This window comes from Typha angustifolia, chromosome 7, assembly GCF_048772165.1.
Source record: "Typha angustifolia cultivar Huaian chromosome 7, ASM4877216v1, whole genome shotgun sequence".
NCBI lineage: Eukaryota > Viridiplantae > Streptophyta > Magnoliopsida > Poales > Typhaceae > Typha > Typha angustifolia.
The window spans coordinates 5,982,430-6,006,642 of NC_133245.1; the positions used below are offsets into that span (position 1 = coordinate 5,982,430).

At 36.1% G+C, this 24,213-nt stretch overlaps 2 protein-coding genes across 2 annotated transcripts; both read right to left on the minus strand.

Annotated features, from left to right (window-relative positions):
- Positions 1 to 11,415: 11,415 nt before the first annotated feature.
- Positions 11,416 to 14,318, minus strand: LOC140762181 (pentatricopeptide repeat-containing protein At4g21300-like; the record flags this gene model as incomplete). Its single annotated transcript, XM_073099811.1, has 1 exon — positions 11,416 to 14,318. A coding segment is annotated over one exon (2,412 nt), but the record flags the coding sequence as incomplete, so codon positions are not given.
- An 8,023-nt stretch (positions 14,319 to 22,341) lies between these two features.
- LOC140762887 (transcription initiation factor TFIID subunit 9) lies at positions 22,342 to 23,964 on the minus strand. Its single transcript, XM_073100863.1, has 2 exons — positions 23,614 to 23,964; positions 22,342 to 22,867 (listed from the first exon to the last, which is right to left on the minus strand). Exons 1-2 carry the CDS (start codon positions 23,911 to 23,913, stop codon positions 22,547 to 22,549), a joined length of 621 nt encoding a protein of 206 aa, XP_072956964.1. The 5' UTR covers positions 23,914 to 23,964; the 3' UTR covers positions 22,342 to 22,546.
- Positions 23,965 to 24,213: the final 249 nt, after the last annotated feature.

Below are 24,213 nucleotides of genomic sequence, written 5' to 3' on the forward strand. Positions count from 1 at the left end.
AAAAAGAAAAGTAGAGTGATGCCAAAGCCATATGATCACATTAGTTGATCTGGAGGTGCAAAAGGATGCAATTAATGATGCGTCGGCAGTGTTTCAAAATCTGTCACTATGGATATGGATATAGTTGTGGGTGGCATTTGTTTTGAGTTTAAATAAAGCTTTGGAAAATTGATATTGGGTCTAGATCAGTCGTTCGAAAAAACGATATATATCGACCGTATCGGTCGTCTGTATCGGATCGGACTATTTTAATTAAATAAAATTCTAAATATTATTTAAAAATATTAAAAAATTTTGAAAAATTTAAAAAAAATTATAAGAAAAAAAGAAATAATAATTACTCACATATAAAGCCTAAAAAGTAAAAATCTCTCTTCCTCCCTCTCTTCTTTTCTATCCCTCTAATTGTTAGTCTAAAGTATCCATTCTCTCCCTCACTCTCTTTCTTTTTATCTTTCCCTCTCTCTCTCTTACCCTCTCTTCCTCTTTTCCTCTCTCTCCCTCTCTCTCCCTCACACTCTCTTCCTCTTTCCCTCTCCCTCTCTCACCCTCTTTTCCTCTTTCCCTCTCTCTCCCTCTCTCTCTGCGTACCTACTGGCTACTGCTGTCAGCAGCAGCTGACAGCTGTAGCTAGCAGCATCAGCAGTAGTTGATAGCTACCTGCTGCAGCCACCAGCAATAGGCAGGTTTGCTGTTGCTAGCTGCAGTAACCAGCAGTAGCAGCTGCTGGCTGATTTCGACCTGGATTGGGATCGGCTATAGTCGATCCCAATCTGTTTCGGCCGATCCCACTCGGGATCGACCGAAAGGTGGGAACTATAGTTTAAATCTAGTTCCGGTACTTAATTATGGACCCTTAATTATATTTAGTAATAAAACTCCTAACAAAGTTCAACCGTGAGGAGAGATAAAATGACGTCATTTTATGTTTACAAATTTAATAATAGGGATTTTTATAAATCACACCCTACATTTTGCCTATTTTGTTATTCGCACCCCGTCTTTGGGGATTTTATAACGCGACCCTTCCTTTTTATAGTAATGTTCATTTAACACCTTGAGTTAACTTAACCTAACTATAATCAAACAGAACGATACCAGAAAGAGAATATTCTGTTATAATCTATTATATAATTTATAATATTCCTAAATTACCCTTGTACTCATCTCTAATTTTATTCATAACTTAAACCTCTATAATTTATTATCTCATAGCTCCCCAAACTATGAAGAACATCCCTAAATGCCAAGCTGACCTCAAAGCTTCCAAACCCCAAGCAGTAGCTCCCTAAACACTAAGCCATCAGAAGTTGAAGGAGCTTGTAGTCGGAAGGTTGCAGCTTAGAATTAGAGCTTCATAAAGCCTACATCACCAAAACACCAAGCAATCGAAGGTTGAAGGAGGTTGCCTTCCGAAGTTGCCCAAACGACAAGAGCTTCTCTAAGCCTACATCACTCCTCCTAAATTGGGATTTTGGGGTTAGTTTCTGTAATCATTTTTGGTTGAATGCCATTTTGGGGTTTTAGGGTTTAAAGACAACTCAACCCCATTTTGAAATTTTAGGATTTAAAGATGATTTCTTAAGGGTATTTTAGTAATTTTTGACCTAGAGTCACATAAACCATATAACATGGTTAATGTCAGTTAGCTAAAGTAACGTTAGGGTGTTAAATGAATATTACAGGAAAAATGAGGGGTCGCGTTATAAAATCCCCAAAGACGGAGTGCGAATCATAAAATAGGCAAAATGTAGGGTGTGATTTGTAAAAATCCCTTAATAATAATAGTTTGGCACTATTTGCATAACACATACTATTTTTTTAATAAATATTTTCTTTAATTTATTTTATATCAAAGTAATAATGACACTTTTTTTTAATCCTCTCACATATTCACAATATGAATCCAACATAAATATATTTTCTTCTAAAGAGAAATTTAAAACGGTTGTAAGCTTTTAAGCCTACAAATGGTTGTAAGCTTGCAAACGGTTGTAACAGCAAAAAAAAAAAGTCTGGATTTACAAGCATGCAAGCTCCAAGTCTAACGGGCCTACGAGATACGAATAAAAGGGGTTTTCTTGCAAAAAAAGATATGCAATTTCTTTTATATTTTTTAAACTTTAACCAATTGGTATCATTTAATAATAATACTTTCGTTCTTGTATCATCAAAGTCAAAAGATACTTGTTTCCCTTCAAAATAAACATCATATTATTTTTAGCTTAGTTTAAGCTACTTAAACAATGACTAAGAACCAAATAGGACTAATTATTCATGTTATTGGGAGGATATTTTTCCCATCTAAGATAATATAGAGGGAGAGAATCGAATTAATTACCAAGCCATTCTCTTAAAATAGTAGCTTTCAGTGCCCGTAATGAATTTATACTCACAATCCATCCCTAACCAATAGTTGGAACTTTTTTTTTCTTCCTTTGGTCCTTGTAGCATTAGTCGACTAGATCAAGCAATTGAGAAATAATAACGAGGGTCAAAATTGAAAACATTTCCAACCCCAATTATTATATGTAGATCGGTTGAGTGGATGTGTACGTCTGCACATTCATGTATTACTTTTATATATATATATATAGTAAACATGTATCAATAGAGAGAGGTTGGACTGAAACTTTAACGCTGGCGTAACTTTGTTGAAAAGCTCTATTATCTTTCTAATTATGGGTTTTTATAAATCTCACCTTATATTTTATTTATTTTATAATTCACATCCGTCTTTCATAATTTTGTAAACTGACACTTTATTTTATTTTTTAATTCTCATTTAATACAATGGATTAACTTAGACGGTACTAAAAAAGAAATATTATATTATAATATACAAAATAATTTATAGATACTTAAATTATACATGTTTTCTTTATTTATTTATTTTCTTCCTAAAGAAGAAGAACGAGAAGTATAAGAGAAGGAGGAGGGGGAAAATGAGAAAAGGCGTCAGCGACGACAGTGACAACGGCAGGCAACGGTGACGACAACGATGAAGGAGGTAGGTGAAAAAGATGATAGAGGGATTAAAAAATAAGAGAGAATAGTCGAGGTATTTTAGTAACTTAGTTGATGTTTGTTAGTCAAAATAACGTCAAGAGTATTAAACGAGAATTATAAAAAAAAACGAGGGGTCGGATTACAAAATTTTTAAAAATAGAATATAAATTATAAAATAAATAAAATATCGGGTGTGATTTGTAAAAATCTCTTCTAATTTTTATATGTATCTTGTGACGTGGAAAAATAATCATCTTGAAAGTGACAAGTGTTTACTTTTCCTAAACTATAACATAAAGTTTCTATGCCCATCAGATATGTTACGTATAGAGACAAAGACCTTAGATTAAAATTAAACAACGCAAATAGAGAATCACTTATTTATTTTCTAAAGGAGAAGTGAAAACTTGTTGTTGTCACAGTTAATTAAGACCGCTGAAATTCATATCCGAGTATATTCGCATATCATAAACTCTTTGTTTTTTAAACTATTTGAGCATTATCCTATCGGTACAAACAAACAATCACTTGTGACTGTATAGAGTTTGTCTTGTTATAGTTTACAAGCACCGTGAGCTGATTAAAAACCTAACCGTCTCAGTAGCACCCCGCTGTGCCCCTCACGTGGGTGAAACCTACATGAATTTCACATAACATATTTTTAAAATTTTAACATAATAAATAGGGAAAAAAATTTATATTTCCATAAGTAATACAAAGTAAAACGAAACTCATAACACCACAGACTATAACAAGTCTTAAAATATAAAACCACAGACAGATGTAATTGCCCATGCAGGCTACAAGCCATCTAACTTAATTTATATAAACAAAATAAATAAAAAAAAATCTATACTAGTCTTCGCCAGATCTTCCACGGGTTCAGAATCATCGACTGATCTAAAAATATTTCCATCAGAAGGTGATAAACATAAAACCTAGCAATTATTTACTCATATAGTCTAAAAGTAGTGTAATTAAAGATGTCATAATAAGTAAATATGAATATGCACATCATAATCAAATCAATGCATTGGTATCATATACTCATCATGCTCATCCAATGCACATGTGCTTTAGCAATGTATAATATGGCATGCTTCAATTCAAGCTATCATGTCCTCAAACTTTTACACCGAGCTTCGCCTATGGGCCATGTCAATAATATACGATAGAATTTTTAGACTATCAAGCATTCAACACAAGCTCATACAGAGTCATATCTCTAGGTCGCAACAACTCTTACACCCAACCATACAATACTCATAATGGAGGGTAGATTCTAACAGTAACTTGTCAGCCCATCGCTCGACGAACAACATGATTGATTATCCACCACCGTAAACTAAGGACCTTAGTTGTAAGCTCATCACATAAGTTAGTATTGCATATCAATACTACCATCCGAGCCCCTAGCTCAACATCACCGTACCATTGTGCGAAAATTATGAGCTATCTGTGATGCCCTATCGAAATGTTAAATCTGTGACAGATCGCTCACGAACGCCCTCACCTTGTGTCATCAAGTACCACTAGGTCTACATCATGTTAGTATTCGCTTTCTAATTTAAATACTCTAAAATGGTTTGACTCTTGCCAATCAATAATAAATCACTTATCGCTAGGTAAAACGACTACCTAATTATCTATGACCAATAGACTAAGATCTCAAGCATAGGCCTTTATATATAAGTATAATAATATGCCTCACCTCTAACTATGGTTGGAAATGTGTCGAGTACTATTGAGATGCAAAATTCACCCACTTTATGGTCAAGCACATGTGCAATGACATGATATGATACAACACAACAAGCATAAATTATATTATTATCATGTATTACGAGCTATTACACATGATTATGCCCAATAAATATGCATAGATATCATAATACGCGTTATCTTACTGAACATCAAATAAAATTAACATACATGACATGCATTACTAATAATAAGAAAACCTATGTACATACATGTTATCGATGTGATAATGTCATAAGGTAAAATATTACATTCTTTACATTACTCCTAAATTATAGAAGTTTCACTTGCTTGATATCGTTTTCGTAATACCATTGTCACTGGCCACGGGATCATCCTCGCATGGCAAAGAGTCCACCTCAATAATAGAGATGAATAAAATTATAAGCACCAAATTTCTTATAATAATTAACTAAATACTCTTATTGACATTCACTCTAGGTTTGGGTAGGTCCATCTACGAATTTTTATATTTATTAATTAAGTAGAAATAGCATAGTTGTACCGGTGCCTAACATGCTATTAAAAGTAATTTAAAATTACCTCAAATTATCATTCCACTAATTATTATCGATTTAAGGTAAATCACATACGCAACATTTAATTAATCCGCTTTGTTAAATAAGACAATCTACTTAATATAATTTCTCTATAGTAATCTTTATTAATAATCGGACATGAGCAATTAATACAGATATCTCTTGATCAATGACTCATTTGCTAAAATTAATTTAACCAAATTGTAACAGACCATGCTAAATCCCATTTAGAGCTAATTTCCTATTATTAGTTACATGTAATGGCACTCTCAGGCTAAAGTCTTATTTATTCAAATTAATTTATAATAAAATAATATAGCGAACACTACTATCTACTAAAAATGATTAATTAAAGCTTATGTTTAACAAGATTAACTAAATAATAGGTTAAAAGAAATTAAAATTTTTAATAATAATTAATCTATTTGGATCAACCCAAAGCCCAAATCAAAATAGGCCGAGCCGCCACTAAATGAAAGATCAGAAACCCACCAAATATAAGCTCAAAGCTCCCAACTTACTAAGAAAGCCATTTAGGTTGGCCACAGCCTAACCCACAACAATATGGGCTAGGCCACAGTTCAATCCACAACCACATGGCTGAGCCACAGCCCAACCCACAACCACCAAGGGTTAGGTTGCACCCAGCCCTAACCTAACATGGGCTAACTAACGACAGTCTAACCCCACCAGCAACTTGGGTTGGGTCATAGCTCAACCCAACAACAACTTTATTGGGTTAGGCTGCCGCCCAGCTTAACAACATCTCCTACCTTGGGTTGGGGCTAAACCCAACCCAAACCCTAAGGTTGGACTACAACCCACCAAAGAAGGGCTTGATCCAACCTAACCTAACCCCATCCTCGACCCAACCTAGCTAAGGAGGACAAGGGAAGCAACTACCAATGAGCATCGCTGCTGGTAGCTAAGCTGACACACTGGCCGACACCCCGCTGGTCGAGGAAGGCACCCACGATGCCGATTGGCTGACAGAGGAGGCAACGACAACCCACCACACAACCAAATGCCCCAACAGTAGGGGAAGCTAACGTCGATCTCGACCACTAGTAGCCTCGACCAACCCCACCGACACCCTCCCCTCTATTAGTAGAAGTTAGCCGAGGGGGAGTCCAGTCACCAAAGGTGGCTAACGGCAAGACCACCCTCACCAAGGTCGCCAGCCAAGGTGAGAGGCCAACCATGAGGGCTCCAAAGGATGCCACGGAGGGTATCCATACTAGGAGGAGAAGCTCATTGAACCGGCACAGTGAGACACAAGGCTGTCGACCAACCAAATCACGGCGAGATTGAAAGAAGGAAGACTCGAGAGCACCAAATACTTAATTAAACATAAATTAACTTTACGAGGTTGCAGGGGACTCACTAGAGACGAGAGGTCAGCCATGAGGGCGCCAAAGGATGCCACGAAAGGTATCCATGCGAGGAGGGGAAGCTTATCGAACCGACACAACGAGGCACAAGGCTACCGACCAACCAAATCACAATGAGACCGAAAGAAGACTCGAGAGCACTAAATACTTAATTAAACTTAAATTAACTTTACAGGGTTGCAGGAGACTCACTGGTGGGCATTTCCAGGATGATAGCAACCTTCGGCGACGCTCTAGTGCGGCGAACACCAAAATGAGCTAACAGTAGTTGCGGGAGAGGAGAAGGAAGAAAAGAAAAAGGTAGAAGAGAAGGAAAAAAATAAGGGAAAGAGAGAGGAAAGGGGCGCAGGTGCCCTTAAGTTCAGCGCAAGTGCTTGTCACTTGCACGCCCATTTTTATATATGGATGTTACAGTCTTAATACATGAATTAGATAATTAGGCTATTCTTATTTACATTAAGAATGAAATCAATTCTAGAATAGGTATTTCTCTTTGTTATTATTAAAATAAAGTTTTTATTCTAGGAATAATTATTCTTGTATTCATTTGCATTTTAAAATAAGGGTGTAATAACTACTTTTGATATGATTCGAAGTGAAAGAAAATATTATTTTTTATTAAATTACATATTAATACTCTTTGATTTGATATAAAATAGATTGATAGGATAATTATCAAAGGTAAATTAGTAATTGAGTTAGTGTGTGATATAAGATATAATTTTAATAAATAATATTAATATTTAGAATAATGTTACTCTAATATTCAGCTATTATTTTATATGAAAGAGTTATAACTCAGAATTTATATATATATATATATATATATATTCTTTAAATAAACGGGAGCTTTTAAGATTACCAGCAGCCACAACCAAATGAGTCAACTTTACCGGGAAATAGCACTATCTAGCTGATCAGCTAGAAATCATTGTAAGAACTGCGAAGCCCACGGTTAGTCAAAAATAATAATGATCACCTCTGCCCCCAATTTGGATCAATCCGCACTTTTTAACATACACTCGTACATTCCTTATTGGGACACAGCATGGTGGCAGAGTGCAGGAAGGAAATATCTCGGAATGCATTGTTTAAAGAGCCCACCGGAACTTTCTCTCGTGTGATCGATGCTTGTGGACAGAATGATAAGCACAATGGATCAGTAGGACTTTAGAAAGGCCACACTTGCGAAATCTCCTTGTTCTCTCAGATATACATACATACATACATACATACATACACAGTGGCACTGTCTGCTGTTGACTGTCGTTCCATCGATCGTCCTATTGTTGCATCCTGCTCACCTGTGTCTCCTTCTCTTTGGAGTTGCTCAAGCTGGATCGATCTTTAGGTGACAAAGATCTCCACTACTTCTAACGCCATATAGAGCTCTCCTATGTGACAACCCATTTGACTCTTAAAAAAGTAAGCCATCTTTGTCAACTGTACTTGAGAAAGATCACCTACTTGTCTTGCTGCCTTCCAGTTTCTTTAAAGCGAGAAGAAGTTATTGATGGGTGGAGTGGATGTATCTCCACCTTTATAATTATGATGCTAAGTTTCTAAAATGTGATTCATGATGCTTTGAAAGCTATGTGGTGTCTATGATCAATAACATTACAAGCTTTACACTGTACTTGTGTATGTTTATCATGCCCAGTCTCGTATAAAAGCTATTACCACCACTAGAGAAGAGATGGTCCATGGACCCTACCTGACTTTTGAGACAATAAGCACAATCACAGAGACAAGATTAACACCTGGATACCTTAACTTCCACACAAGTGTACATCAGTTACAAACTCTCAGATGATGCAAAGAATGTTTGGGATAAGAGGTTACCAAACTTGCAATATAAAAGGGTCAACCAATAATCTATATGAACTTTGAAGTATATTCACATTTTCATGACATGGATGACAGCATGTGCCCTAGCAACAAAAAAAACCCATGAAGAGTGTTTTTATGTAGTTGGCAATTCATAAATTTATGTATCTATGTCTAGTTTTTTTTTTTTTTTTTTTTTCTTGGTACAAATCTCAAGTTGTTTCGCCGTTAAAAAAGTTAGAAATTTGTAACTTCGTAAGTATGCTCTAATATTAATTGAGATTTCTCCGGAGATAAATACCCTAATCTAACCATGATAAGATAGATATGGAAAATCAAATATCAAAGTCAAAGTTCATGAATTATCACTGATTTTTATATGCACTTTCTGAACTTTTTTATTACTCATATATATCCTATGAATTAAAAATTATATATATATATATATATATATATATATATATACTGTTTTGAATAAAGAAAAGTAGAAATAAGTACTTCGAAACCAAAAAAGAAATAGTTCAAAAGGTGTACATGGTGAATAAAATATTCAGAAAATGTATATAAAAAATAGTAATATTTCATTAAATTTAAATAGCATTATTGTAATTAAATATACATGTATAATATATTTCTTTAATTTTTGGCACTATCTAAAAAGAATATTTAACCCAAGTTATATTCAATAGAACGGTGCATGCATCCCCCGCGAACGTAGCTGATTCCAGTCTCCTCCTATAGCAGGATGACAAATCTCCTACTTGAGTTCAAGAAAAAGCCTTCAAAACCCACTAGTATATGTTGAAAAAAAGTATGCAGCTGATAAGAATTCCTCATGCGCTTCCATATGATGATGCATATGAAAAAGCTTCCAATATAAAGCACTACGTCTCTCTTAGCTTCTCTTAAAACTCTCACTAGAAAAATAAATGAATAAATAAGTAAATAAAAAGAGAGCTTGCCAAAAAGATGGCCATTATAGTTTTTGCTAGATGAGTTTTGATCCTAACAATCCTAAGTGAAGCTATCAAAGAGGACAAATCCAGGACAGAGACATACACAAAGTTTACTCCAATGACGAGACTTAGGATTAAAGACAATAATCATCACGAGCAACTAATATCCATCCAAGCATGCGCAGGAGATAAAACGTGAAGAGAATAATTTGTTTCTCATCTATTCTAGCTCTCAAAATGTCGTTTACTCACTAACGTATGTCGCCAAAAAGTTCTTGCAGTCTCCCAGCTCTCCTAAATGTGATCCAGGTGAGTCTCATTCGTTGTTATTTTGAGATTAATACCTAAACCACAAGACTGTTTACGTGAACTTGTTCTAAGTTCTAGTGTGCAGGACTGAAACCTTACTTAAGGAATCCTCTGAAATATCTCTCTTCTTCCATTAGTTAGTCATTAGATTTTACATTAAAAGAGACATGTGAATGCCGTGTGAGTACTGTAAAATCGAGGGTAAAATAATTATTTGACGTTCTTTTTAAAATTAATAAAAGAATTTTTTTTGATAATTTAGAAGATCATTATGTACCAAATAAATAAATAAAAGCTCTCGAACGGCTCATATTTATATATTTTTTGGGTGAAAAGATATTCTACTGTTGATATATTTAAGAATATAATAAGGGCACTAAAAATTAAGTGCTATAACTAGTTCAATGAGTGATTATTTATTTCTAAATTATCATTTCAGTTTTAAAGAGGAGTTTCTCTTTTGCACCTGTAACCCTTCTAATATATATATATATATACCCCTCGTTTTAATTCTTTTGTATTAATAATCCTCAAACATAATTAACTATTAAGATTTCATCAAGATAACAATAAAAAGACATCAATACTCATTTTATTTTTTGCATACATTCTATGTGGTTAAGGGTATCTATGTTTTTATTGTTAAATTATTAAGATTTTATGGTTGTCAAAAAATAACATGAAGTGTATATCATATAAAATCAATAGATTTTGAAGGGTTTAGAAGAATGGATATGCAAATCAAGAGCACACAAAAGAACTAATTAGATTGTCCCAATATTGGACTTCATCTTTAGGATTGCGGGTTCAACATTCCTCTATTTTATCGGTTAAAACTAATCGGCATGTATGTGTTTAATGATAGATGTTCTAAATTAATTAGTGTTAATGATACATGTCTTCAAATAATAATAATAATTATTATAGACTATAAAATATAATCGTGGCCCACTTTAGAATAAATCGACATTAGCAATTAGAAGCTTTCAATAGTTTTACTTTCCACACTATCTAGGGACCTATACATAAATACCGAGAAGTTTTATTTGCTGCCATAATTATGTCTTAAATCATCAGAAATATCACATAACACTAGGAGACAGTTCTTCTCTATCTCTATATATTATTAAATTTTAGTTTAAATTAATCTTAACACTGTTGGATTGACCAAGTAATGGAAGCAATTAAAAATTAATACAGAAGATAGAATTTAATTAAGATTTTATCAAGTAAACTAGACAAGAAAACATTCTTCTTCTTATGTATTCTCTCATTGGATGGAGATAGACTTGTAAGGCCGGGAATGATATATGGGAAGATTAGTGGATGTTAGTTAAGCACGTGTGCAATCCTAATTCTTTCAGGTAGGACATCTTAGTCATAACAATATTAGACACCATATCTTATCCTTAGTTAAGCAGGTGTAAATTTGGATAAGTTCCAATCATGTGCTGCCAGATCAGCTTGCAGAATTCTGAGGTCAATCCAAGAGGACTCAAAAATCCATTAGCATTTCAGCAACACACCATAGAATTTGTTGAACTTGAACGAGATTAAAGATTTAGTAGTAACATGATCACATCAACCAACACATTCACGAAACCTTGAAGAATTCTGTAACAGGCAAGGCTGAATTCATTAAACTTTTATTACTGAAGAAGAAGCAAGCATATTTGATGTTTTCAGTACATATGACACTCCGTAAGCATACTACATAAATACCAATTTGCTAACAGAGAAACTAAATTAAACAAATTTATCCTGCTGCTCCTATCAAACAGGCTAAGTGAAAAAAATTCTCAAGTGCAACCCAATCTTGCATTCTTTAGGTCCAGAAGATCCATAATAAGCTGAAGAATGTCATCTGCCTGCTTCAATGAGATTGAACCATGTTATTGAGTAGGAGGCAAACATCTTCATTCATTTTATTTGCAGTTCTTGGATTTCTATACTACTCACTGTCATTGTCTTCAAAAACCAACAGATGATAAGATATTAATCCAGATTTTTCGTTAGTATAATTTACAGTGTTCTTTCCTATCTGAATCTTTTCTTCCAAATCTCAAATAGAATAATTATCATGAACTTGATATCTGCCAGAAATCCTCATCTGATTAAACCAAGCTATAACCAGGCAATTTTCTCAATCCTCTCTGTTTGGCTACAATTCTAAGATCAGCAGCTTCACTCCACTTACCTCCTTGAGCATATACATTGGAAGCCAGTGCATATGTACCTGAATTCTGAGGTTCTAACTCTTGGAGTTGCCTCCCGACAACCTCTCCAAGTTCCGCATTTCTGTGAGTTCCGCAAGCAGCGAGTAGAGCACAGAGTGCACTAGCTTTGTTGTTCAATGGAGAGCATTTCACAAAGTTGTATGCTTCTTCTAAGCGACCTGCTCGACCCAATAAATCAACAATACAACCGTAGTGCTCCTCCCGTGGAGCAATTGAATATTCACTACTCATGGAATGGAAAATCTGCAAACCATCCTCAACTAGTCCAGCATGGCTGCAAGCAGAAAGCACTGAACTGAATGTCAACTCATCAGGCTTAAGATTTTCCTTTTGCAATTGTTTAAACAGCTCCAGCACCTTATTAGAGCATCCATGTACCCCATAGGCAGCAATCATTGTGTTCCAAGTGGCTAGTAGTTTTTCTCCCATGCTACTGAATACAACTTCTGACAAATCTAATCTTCCACACCTTGCATAGGTCATTATTACACAATTCATGGTAGCTGAATCATTTTCTGACAATGTTCGGTAGATGTAGCTGTGAACTTCCTTCACTAGTTCTAGACATCCAAGCTGAGAAAGTGCCTGGAGTAAGGTCGTAATAGTCACTGAATCAGCCCTCTTTCCTGCTTGCTGCATTAGCTGATACACTACAAGTGCCTCATCAGCATGACCAGAAGTTACGCATCCCATCATCATAGTTGTCCATGACACTAAGTCTTTCTCTGTAATCGAGTTGAAAATTGTTCTTGCCGTATCAAGTTTCCCACATGTTGCATACATGTGGATGATCTGATTGGAAATATCCACATTTGATTGGAAGCCACCTCTTATCACAAGACCATGGACAAACCTACCTTTTCTTATGTCTGTTAGGTTAGCAAATGCTGAGAGTAGACTAAGAAGAGTTATGGAGTTTGGTGCAACACCTATTATGGTCATTTTAACGAGCAATTTGATGGCCTCATCAGCTAGGCCATTTTGGAGGTAACTGGAAATCATTACGTTATACAAGACTATATCTCTGATTGTCAGCTGATCGAATAGTTGTCTTGATCTCTTACTTTTGTTGCATTTGGAGTACATTTCAATAAGAGTAGTTGTCAAAACTACATCGAGAGGAATGTTTCTTCTAACTAGGTAACCGTGGATGCTTGCAACATGGTGAGCACAAGGCAGATCAGAACAAGCTGAAAGCAAATTTGCAAAGGTTACTGAATCAGGAAAAATGTTCACTTCTTGTTGCATAAGAGAGAAATATTTGATAGCAAGAGAACTCTGTCCACAGTGAACAAGACCAGCAATCATGGCATTCCACGAAGCAACAGTTCCTCGTGTCTGCTTTAACATGGAAGCTGCTAAATCATTGGCACCACATCTAGCATACATGTTAACAATACTCGTCTGAAGAACTTCATCCAAAATGTCAATTCCTCTCCTAATTGAGTAGCAATGGATTGACTGACCCTCTCTTAGAGCTTCCAAATGCCCTGCTGCCTGAAGCAAGCTCACTAATGTCACGCGGTTAGCACCCAACCCTTTCCTTTGCATATCACTAGTGGTTTCAAATGCCATCCTCGCAAAGGCATCAGAATATTGTGCATAACCAGTAACCATTGCAGTATACGAAACTATGTCCTTATCCAAAATCTCTTCAAATGCCTTTTGTGCATCATTAATGCTTCCAAGTCTGGAGTACAATCCCACAAGAGAAGAACCAACAAAATTATCTTTACTTAGACTAACCTTCAAAGCGTCTACATGTAAGCCTCTCCCAAAATGTATATTCCTTAGCTTAATGCAACTCTTCAAACAGAACGTAACAGTTGAACTATCAAAACCAATCCTTTCCGATTTTAATCTAGTGTACAACCAAAGAGCTTCATCAGCAAAATCGGCCCTAAAATACCCAACAATGGCTGAATTCCATAGAGAAAGATTTCTATTAATGATCTTACCAAATACCAATCTGGATTCAGGTAAAGCACCAAAATTAGCATAATAATTAAGTAGCTTTGATCCAAGATAGATGCTGTCTCCAAGACCCTGGGTTAAAATGCGAGCATGGAGCTCTCTTAGGGATCTGATATCTGTACAACTTTGCAAGCATAAGTTGAAACTTTCCACAGTAAAGAGTGCTCTTGAATCGGACTTCTCCTCGACAAATCCAGATAGCTTCCTTAGATGACAAGTAATGGGTACCCAAGTAAGCACCTTTTGGGTTGACAACCGTAACCAAATCGGATGAATAGCCAGCTTTCTTAGGCCTTGGCAACTGCAAAAAAAAAATTATCTTTTGTGTCCAACTGCAGAAAAAAAGACACCTTCTATTAATATAAATTAATCTCCTTCTATTGAAACAGAAAACAGCAAAAGAGAGCCAGAAAAGCCTCCAAAATAACAAGAATCATTCACTCTTTGGAAGAAAGGAAAGAATAATGAAACTTCGAGAATCAAAATCCAAACTTTTTGAAGGTTATGACCAAAAATGGGTCCCTACTGCCGGATGCAGCGGTGGTGGCCACCGAAGACGACTCAACAGCACTCTCCATAGAAGTTCCCCTAACTTTTGGACCTAGGAGGTGAGACATGTGAAGGTACAGGATAAGCAACACCACCTCCGCCGCTGTCTTTGGAGGTGGTGAAATAGAGTGGTACTTCAGCTCCAGGGAGGAAGACGACAGTACATGACTCTTTCTTTTTTTGGACACCTTGGCCAATTGAACCGGCCAAAATGTCAAAATATACAAGATAAATGGGGTTTGGCAGTCTTTCCCCAAAACTAAACATTAAGAGACAACCTTGCCTTATTAGCTGCCCAATCTGCAGCGCGGTTACATTCTATATAAACGTAAGAGAAAATTACAATCTCAAAATAAGAAGACTGAGAATTTCATCTATAAAATATCTTAACCTCCAAGGGCCAGGATCTTCCCTCAGGATTCTAATAAGCTCAAGAGAATCAACCTCTATAACCACCTTGGCATGATCTTTTGCTAAAAAGAATCCCCAGGCTGACAACCCATTCTTTACCTATAGGACCAACCTAGAATGGATGGGTTCCTAAGCTATAGCAAGCAAGGCTCCATCATTCTTCTTTAGGGTGGCACTAGCCCCACCTTAGTAGCCATCCTTAGAGATTGATCCATTTGTGTTCACTTTGACCTAGTCCGGAGGAGGCCCAATAGAGGACTCCTAGGATTAGAGCTGAAAATGGATTGGATATGGATCGGATAGTGGTCAACCCATATTCGAATCCATATTTTTCCTTTGAATACAAATTCTGATATAGATTTTAGACGGATTACAAAATTTAAAATCATATCCTAACTAAATGGATATAGATTGGATCTTAAATAGATACGGGTATAGATCGGATATTTAAATATAAATTAGATGTTGATTGAAACAAAAGAGACATGATATAATTGAAAAAATAAAAATAATAGTCAATCAAAAACATTTTTAATATGCATAAAAAAAATTCTTAACCTTTTGCTTCCTTTGAAAAGAGCATGCAAATTGGCTATATTTGCAGGTTAAAAATCATATAATACAAGAGGATTATGCAAGTGTGCTATTAAAAGGAAAATAAGATTAACTGCAGTTAAACAGAACTATGAAATAGAACAAAACAGTAGAAAATTTGTAATACCAACTCCTCTCAGCTTTATAAATCCGTACCAAAACGAGAAAAAACTGTTAATCATGCACTAATTGATGTTACTCACATACTAATTGATATTATTTTAATAATCACAGGGATGATGAAGACATCATGGAAGCTCTCTTTGGCACCTTACTACCTTAAGATACAAGAGAATAAATTTTAGGGTTGTGATCTATTTTAGTAAATTATATACTATGAAAGTATATATCTACCAAAAATAAGAGATTTGTGTTAACTTGAGTACAGAGAAACATGATACATATCATTTTAACACTGTTTTATGTCCATTCCACAAATACATAACAGATTTCTCACAGAAAATATAGCACAAAAGGAAAAAAGACCTGCATATTTAAAGGTGGGCTTCACACAACCATGATAATCATAGCCAAATGAATCCCACAGTGCTCTTCTGACACCTGAAGATATATAAAAATGCAAAACCAGAGTTCAGTATACATTTTGCTAAAGAAAAGGATAACTTTTATCCTAGTTAGCAACGGTTGCAGATACTATAATAGAAAATTGCAATATCAATAACTCATGGCCCAGTTCATTATTTGGCCAAGAAGATGCATTCTGTTATCCTTTTCAAACCAAATGCAATCGACATTCCTTGTTCAACCGCATAACTCATTGTTAAAAAGGATCCACAAAATAAATGAGAAAATCTTAAACCTGCAGTGATCTCTGAAGTCAATAATTCTGAAATCAAATTAGGCAAGATTAACTACTCACTCAAATGAAGAGTAAACTAGATCATAACAAAAGAAACACCAATAAGACCACATTGATGCTAACCCTAGTACTCAGTGGACCACTTCAACAATAACTAGGAGAAGAGGGGAGATCGAAGTAAGTGAAATAGTACCTGAAAATGCTCGTCGGTAGAGAAGCAAAGGCGATCGACTTCGGCTATCTGGCAGTGGGAGAAGAAGAGGAGGACGGCGGAGAAACTGAGGAGAATCAAACCGTAGGTAGAGATCAACGACGGAGGAAGGCTTCGGAGGCGGAGAGTAGCGCCGACGTCGAAGATACTAGAGCTCGGTATCGTGGCTGCGGTGGGCAGAAGATGAGGCATGGGTGGTTATGAGGTGACGAACGCAGCGAGCGATGGAGGGGGAGAAATGGAATGGTGGTGGGAGGGAGAGCGAGGAGGGAAATAGGAGGCGACGGCTGAAGTGAAGGAATGCTTAGTTTATTATAGGGATACGGTGAATTCTAGGAATTTACCTTTATTATTTACAATCTTTAGTTTAGAAATAATTATTTTTATCTTCGCTTATATTTTATAATATAGATATAGTAATAATTTTTTATGTGATATAATGTAAAAGAAAAGATGGGAAAAAGATATGGATAGTTAATTTGGACCTTTGGTGAATCGAATAGCAAGTTGAGTCGGAGTTAATTCAATATATTTTCATCTTTATCTTCTTCTTTTTTTTATTAATGGAGCTATATTTAACTGTTTTTGTTTTATCCAAATAGATGATAATGCATTAAGAAAAATAAGGTTACTAAATTCTGGGTCCATAGGACCATTAAACCTAACAGTATAAGTGTCCTCGGACACTCTACCTCAACGAACTGCCTAGTCAATCAACCGATTACACTCTCTACATACATGTGAGAATTGAATGTCTATAAATTCAAGTGCTATCATTTGGCATTCATTCTTCATTAATTTAATTGTCTCTAAACAATCTGATTTGACTACCAACTAATTCTCTTTCGACACCATCCTCAATCCAAGTTTGATGGCATCTTCCATTTGCAAAGGTGACTCACTCTTAGCTAGCTCCCAAATCGCCTGCACCAACTCTCCTTTGTCGTTTTGAATGACTCCACCTATTGCCCCGTAGTAGGTTCCTTCACATACAACCCATCTACATTTATTTTGATCCACCTAAAATTTGGTGGCCTCTGCTTAGTGTCTCGCTTACCAATGGCTTTTAATTCCAACTTTCCTTTATCCTCCACCACGTAGTTTTACCTAAAATTTGGTGGCCTCTGCTTAGTGTCTCGCTTACCAATGGCTTTTAATTCCAACTTTCCTTTATCCTCCACCACGTAGTTTTACTATTCTTTGCTATCCCTTCAAACACAACTTTGTTCCTTTGCTTCAAAATATACCACAGCATGGTAGCTATCATTGCATTGATTTTCATATCCTAGTTTGAGTTTTGGTTCTAGCTAGCTAGGATCCAATTGTTATCGAGATTGCCTTGCATGCTTTCATGTGTAGGTCTAAGCTCCTTCTAAACCACGACACTGTAGCTGCAAGTATAGAATAAGTGAGTCATCGTCTTAGGGTGCGTCCCACATAGCATACAGTCCCCTCAACGACAATGTTACAGTAGCGTAGATAGTCTTTCGTTGGTAACTTACTCAGTTACTCCAGAACAGCTTCCAACAAAAAGTGATGACTCTCGGTAATGCTAGCAGACGCCAAAGTTTGCTCCACCCCTCCCATGTTTTCTTCCTTGGGTGCTGAAGGTATGCATGCATGGCTTTGGTTGTAGGCTCACTTGTGGCCACCAGATCCACATATCCACTATGTTTGGGTCTCTTAAAAGGAAGGTATCAATGTCGAAGGCAAGGTCTATCTCTCCTTCCTAGATCCACCTCCCCATTGTCCAGGTGGTATCTTTTTTATGTATGCCACTATTAGTGTATCTTCAAGCAGCTCTGGATGGATGATTCTTGGTTGCATGTTCCATAGTATAGGCAAGATCTAAGGTTCAGTAGTAGCAAGAGTTGTCTAGCCATTCCCTACCGGCTTCTGGCATCTCGCTTTAAGGTGCATTGCTACTAGCTTAATTACACACCAAACCCAAGAAGCTGACGACCGAATGTTTGTGTCCCAAGGGTCAAGATTCCCTTACTTATCAATCAAGATTTTGACCAAAGACGCTTCATTCTGTTTAATACCTTAAATATAAGCTTCCTGTGTTTTTACCCCTACCTAGGAGGCTAGGATCCTATGACCGGTGATTATAGGGAGAAGATCATGTGCAACTCTGGATGTATGAAATTTTATGAAGTCTAGATACTTGGCAGTTGGCATCCCTTGGTTGGCTAGAAAATCATGTTTCTTATTTTCTTTATCTTTTGCATGTGTTTACTCTCTTAATTTGATACTTTTAATAGATATATCTCTTTTGATGTTTGGTTTTATTTTTTTGGATTAATACCCTTGAAGATATTAGTTTTACTTGTTTGATGCATGATGCCCCTCATATTAGATTTTGCTAATTTATATTTATATATATGAACCATGAGAGAGATTTACGTTATCAACAAAACATGAAAAAGAGAGGGCTAGGAAGAGATAATGGGAAAAAAGACGAGAAAGGCTAGGGGTAAAAAAATGCATAGTCAAATCATATCCTGATTCATTTTTCTACTCCCAATTTAAATATTAGATTTATAGTAACCTTCAAGATCATATCATAACTAAACATATAGGAATATAAATCGAATAGGGATCAAATCTTAAACAAATATGAATACAAAGCAAAATTCGGTTGAATCTTATCCATATATGAATAAGAAAACTCATATGTCATTCCTTATCTTAAGCCACCTATTTAAGATCCCCCTACTGCAAATGGGCACAAACTCACAAATTAGAGATTATGTAATTCACTGCTAGAATAATAGTAGTATCTACCCAAACAAGAAAATGGTGAATAAAAACAAGAAATCACTGTTAAATGGTGAGCAAAACCAAAACCACTAAACAGCACCAACATTGCCAAATTTTGCTCTAGCTCTAAAACCCTTTTTTTTTGCTTTGAATAAAGAGAGCTAGTAGCACAGCTACAGCTATAGATTAAACTTGTGTTCAGAGGGTAACAAAGTAGGATCATCCCCTAAATTTAAAAGAAAAGACGATCTAACAAAATAGGTAGCACAGTCTACTACCCAATTTACATTCACAGTAATTTTTGGTGTCTTATATAGTAATGCCCCCTCAAATTAGATTTTGCTAATTTACATATAAATGTATGAACCAAGAGAGAGATTTATGTTATCATGATAAAAATAGGAAAGGGCTAAGGGTGAAAAGGATTGGATATGAATTGGATAGTATTTTAAGGCTGCTACTTTGATTAGGAGAAAAACTTATTCTAAGTATATTAAATTATTATGATCATATTGTTGATATCAAGAATGATATTATTAATTGTTTTACTTAGTCTTTATGTTAAGATTTGATATATAGATAATATGAGTGATTGTAATGATGACTGACCTTGCTTACTTTCTCTTGACATAGTAAAAATGATTATCTTACCAAATCCTTCTCCCATCAGTTGATTCATGACATTCTTTGGTCTATGCCGTGAGGCAAAGCATCTCGGCCAAACAGTTATCATATTGAATTCTTTTGGTCATATTAGAATATTGTGGGTAAAAGTATAGTTGAAACTTTTTAGCAATTTTAGTGGGGTTAGATACATGTTGCTCTTATCCCTAGAGTCTCTAACCTTCATGAGTTAATGAATTTAGGTATATTTTTTTGTGTCATATTTATATATGCTTCTTACAAAAAAAAATTGGTTAAGTGGATGAAGGTTGTTTTACCAAGTTTGGTGAACCCTGAGCAGCCCCGTCTTCACGGCGAGTGGTCTATAATGGACAATACTATTATTGTTCAAGAGATTGTTCAATCTTCATAGTAAGATAATCATTTAGATTCTTATTTTGTTATTAAATTTCATATAAAGAAAGTTTATGATAAGCTCAGTTGGAAAGTTATCTAAGAGATTATGAAAATATAGGTATTCTGTGATAAGTGGTTGTCTCAGATTAAAGCTTGCATTGAATCACCTTCTTTCATTTTTTTTCATTTAATGGTTAGGCTTCTCATTAGGTTCGTAGATCTTATGTGATCTGTCAAGGAGATCCTTTATCGTCTTATTTATTAATTTATTCTATACCGTCAAGTTTTTTCTCTTATCTTTAATGTTGAAATTAATAATGGTATGTTTGATGAGTTTAAAATTACAGAAAATGATCACATTTGGCATCTTATGTTTGCTAATGATATTCTAATTTGAAGGCAAATGCTATTAATTCTAGTCCGTTAAATTTTGTCTTAGATAAATATTAGTTACTTACCAATCAACTTGTCAACAAGAGTATGTATGTATTTTATCTTCCTAATTGAGCTAGTTCTAACTTATGAATCTCTTTAGCGAGTTGCCTCAAAATCCATTAGAAGACTTATCTATGTATTTATCTAGATATTCAAATTCAACCTTTCAAAATTAACGTTAGACATCTTGATTTCCTCCTTGCGAGGTTCAAAGGGAAGTTAGATGAGTAAAAGAAAACCACCATTCAAGCTAAGATAACTGCTCTAATTAAGCATACCATATTAGCTCTCCCCTCTTATGTGTAGGATTATTCTTCAATTCCTTTGCCTACTCTTGTCAAAGTGGATAAGTATGCTAGCTCCTTCTAGTGGGGCAAGTGTGAAAGTGCTTCAATGTTCTATTTGATTCATTAAAATATTTATCATAGGTGTCCTAACTAGGGTGGCTTAGGTATTAAAAATTTATAGGATCCGCATTAGGCTAATTCGCTCCAAAGCTATGAATTTATTTACTTCTCCTCACACAAGATGTGGGTCAAGCTCATAAATCACAAGTATGGTAACTGTAATATGTGGCATCTTCTTACGGCCAGAGCTAAAACCATAAGCTCTGATACCCAACCATATTAATGCCTACTTCGGCGAAGTCTACTAGGCCTCTACCTCTTTATCTGATTGAGGGCTCTTGGAGTTGGTCCTCTAGCCCGCTTGGTATCCTCACTATCTCTTCTATTAATAATTTCGTAATGGATTTGGTCCTCATCGTGATTCCTGTGATGGGGGGCCAATGTTATGGAACTTGCTACTTGCTCCTAAAATATAAACATTCTTCTGGAAAACTATTTGGAACTATCCTTACTAATGACTATATGTGCAGTATATCTTTGTCTTTGTCCACCTATTGATCACTTGCCAAATGACTAGGGATCTTTTGGGAGCTATGGAACAATTATTTAGGTTTCAAAACTTTGGCCCTGGACCTTGAGTATTTCGAGGCCGACAGAAGAAAAAAAGAAGGAAGCCGAAGCTAAGTGGCTGCCTCCTGATGTTCACTTTATCAAAGTTAATTGTCGATGAATGCTTCTCCGAGCAGACTGCTTTAGAGATCAGACTGTCTGTCACTTTTCTACCTCTGAATCACTGCAGGAGGAAGCCGAAGCTCTCAAGAAGGCTCTCCTCAAAGCTTGGATCTAAACCTTATCCAGATTGCACTCAGAACAATATATTGGATATCTCTTGTTTTATTTCAGCCTTTGATTCCCATTAATTTAGTCTGGCTTGCCAACTTTAAGAGGGACCAAGACTTTTCTCCTATTTGGGTTGATTCTACTCCTCTGCTTGATATCTTTTACTGTATATGAATACATTAGGCATCATTTTTGATATTTAACCTTCTTTTGTGTCTATTTTACTAATATAATTTCCTTTCTTATTAGAAAACAAAAACAAAACCTTAGAATTTCTAAATGATTTTTGCATTTTAAAGACTGCATTGAGATATCCTGCAAAATAACAGTTTTCTGAGCACGATGGCAAACTTGGAACATCCAAAAGGAGATAAATTAGCCAGACTCAAACAATGATGAAGTTAACACAATGTAGAACACTTTTTCTTACTTCTCTCTTTTGGGAGAGCAGTGGAAACACAATGTAACTTAGTACATCCAAGAGAACTACGGTGATGATTAATTCCATATCAAAGGATAACAGTTAGCTCAACTAATTGTCATTCTACCCTCATTATCTTGGACGTTTTGCTGCTGTTGCTGCTGCAGCTAGTTGGAAGGATACCCTCTGGGGAGTTTGCTGTTGGGTTTGTTGATCACTGCTATTTCTCTGCTCTGGTAAGTAATTACGATTCGGATTAGGGTTTGGATTAGCAGCGGCATCTTCCTCTTCCTCTCTCTCCTCCACTTGAGAAGGCTGCTTCCTCGGAATAAGGAGCTGGTAGTTGGGGCTGATTAGTGTATCCTGCTCAGGTGGTAATGGAATTGCTCCTGGTGGTGTAATGGACTTTGGCAATGGGATTTTGTTTCTACTCCTTGCCAGCTCAAGAAGAACCTGGCAAGTTTATAGATAGATCATCACATTGATACCTGGCCTTGCAGCAAAAGTTCCCTTGCAAGGTGAATGATTACAACTAAAAGATTCAATAGCTAAAGATATTGGGCTACTTGATGTCCCTTATGTTGCAAACAAAATCTCTGAGAAATGGGTTCACAAAGCTAGAGGCCATATTGTAAAGGATCAACTCAAATAATCTATGAGAAGCTTTAGAATTCTGGGGCTAACCATCAGCAGGAGCAACATAAGCATGTGTCATTATAAGAGATAAAAGGGTCTTAGTGTAATAGGTTTGTCGGGAAAAATAAGGGACATGAAATTAATGGTGGTGCCCAGATTCAAGTACAGACATACAAGTTCATAAAGTTCACCTTGTTAGAAATAATCATACAAATTTAAAGCTCAGAAATTTATCAGGATGTTACTTTTTAATCCAAGAAACTGCTGAAGGTTAAGAAGAAAAAGCGAAACAATTAAAAGGGCTTGCATCAAAATTGCGAAAAATGGTGCAATAGCATGTTATGTTTGCCTTGTAAGCAAAGGGGCCAAATAGCAGAACCCAAAACCCTAACTTTAAGGTGAGAAGGCAAAATTCCACGAATTTACACCCCAATAAACCCAAAAGATGCTATTTTGACTCGTACCGAGATAAATAGCCTATCTGAGAACTCCAATCTAGTAGATATCACAACGAACAAGAAGTAGAAAGGTAAATTATTGGTAATAGTAACAACAAACCCTACCTCTCGCGGCGGCGGCTGGGAGAAGGAGAAGTTGACCTTGGATTGGATGGCAAGGCGGACGTCGTCGGAGTCGATGTTGGGTTTTCCAGCGTGCTCAGCGTAAATTTGGGCGTCGGAGAGCACGTCTACGACATAGCGGTATCCAAGCTCAAGGAACTGGTGGACTACTCGGGGCTCGTACTCGCCCTCTCCGATGCCCATAGATCGCAGTAGCTCCTTTACCACTCGCGCGTCTCGAGGCTCCGGTGACTCCTCCCTTCCGACTCCTACTGCTCCGCCTCCGCCTCCGTCGGCGTCCATCTCTCTCTCTCTCTCTTGAGGGCTCTTTTGCGATATTGGGCCGTGTCAGGCTCCGGCCGGCCGAAATATTTTAGGCCCCCTAATAGTCAAAGTTCAAATAACACCCTACATTTAGTGATTTTATAAGTAACACCTCATTTTAAACAACTATTTCCTCATTAGTGGTGTAATTAAGTACCTAAATTATTCAAGAGAAAGACTTAAGTATTTAACATGTCTACATGGTTCAACATTATTCTGCACCAAAATGTTGGGGCGAATTAGAATATGAGTCTCCTGAAAACTTCTTTTTTTAAAAAG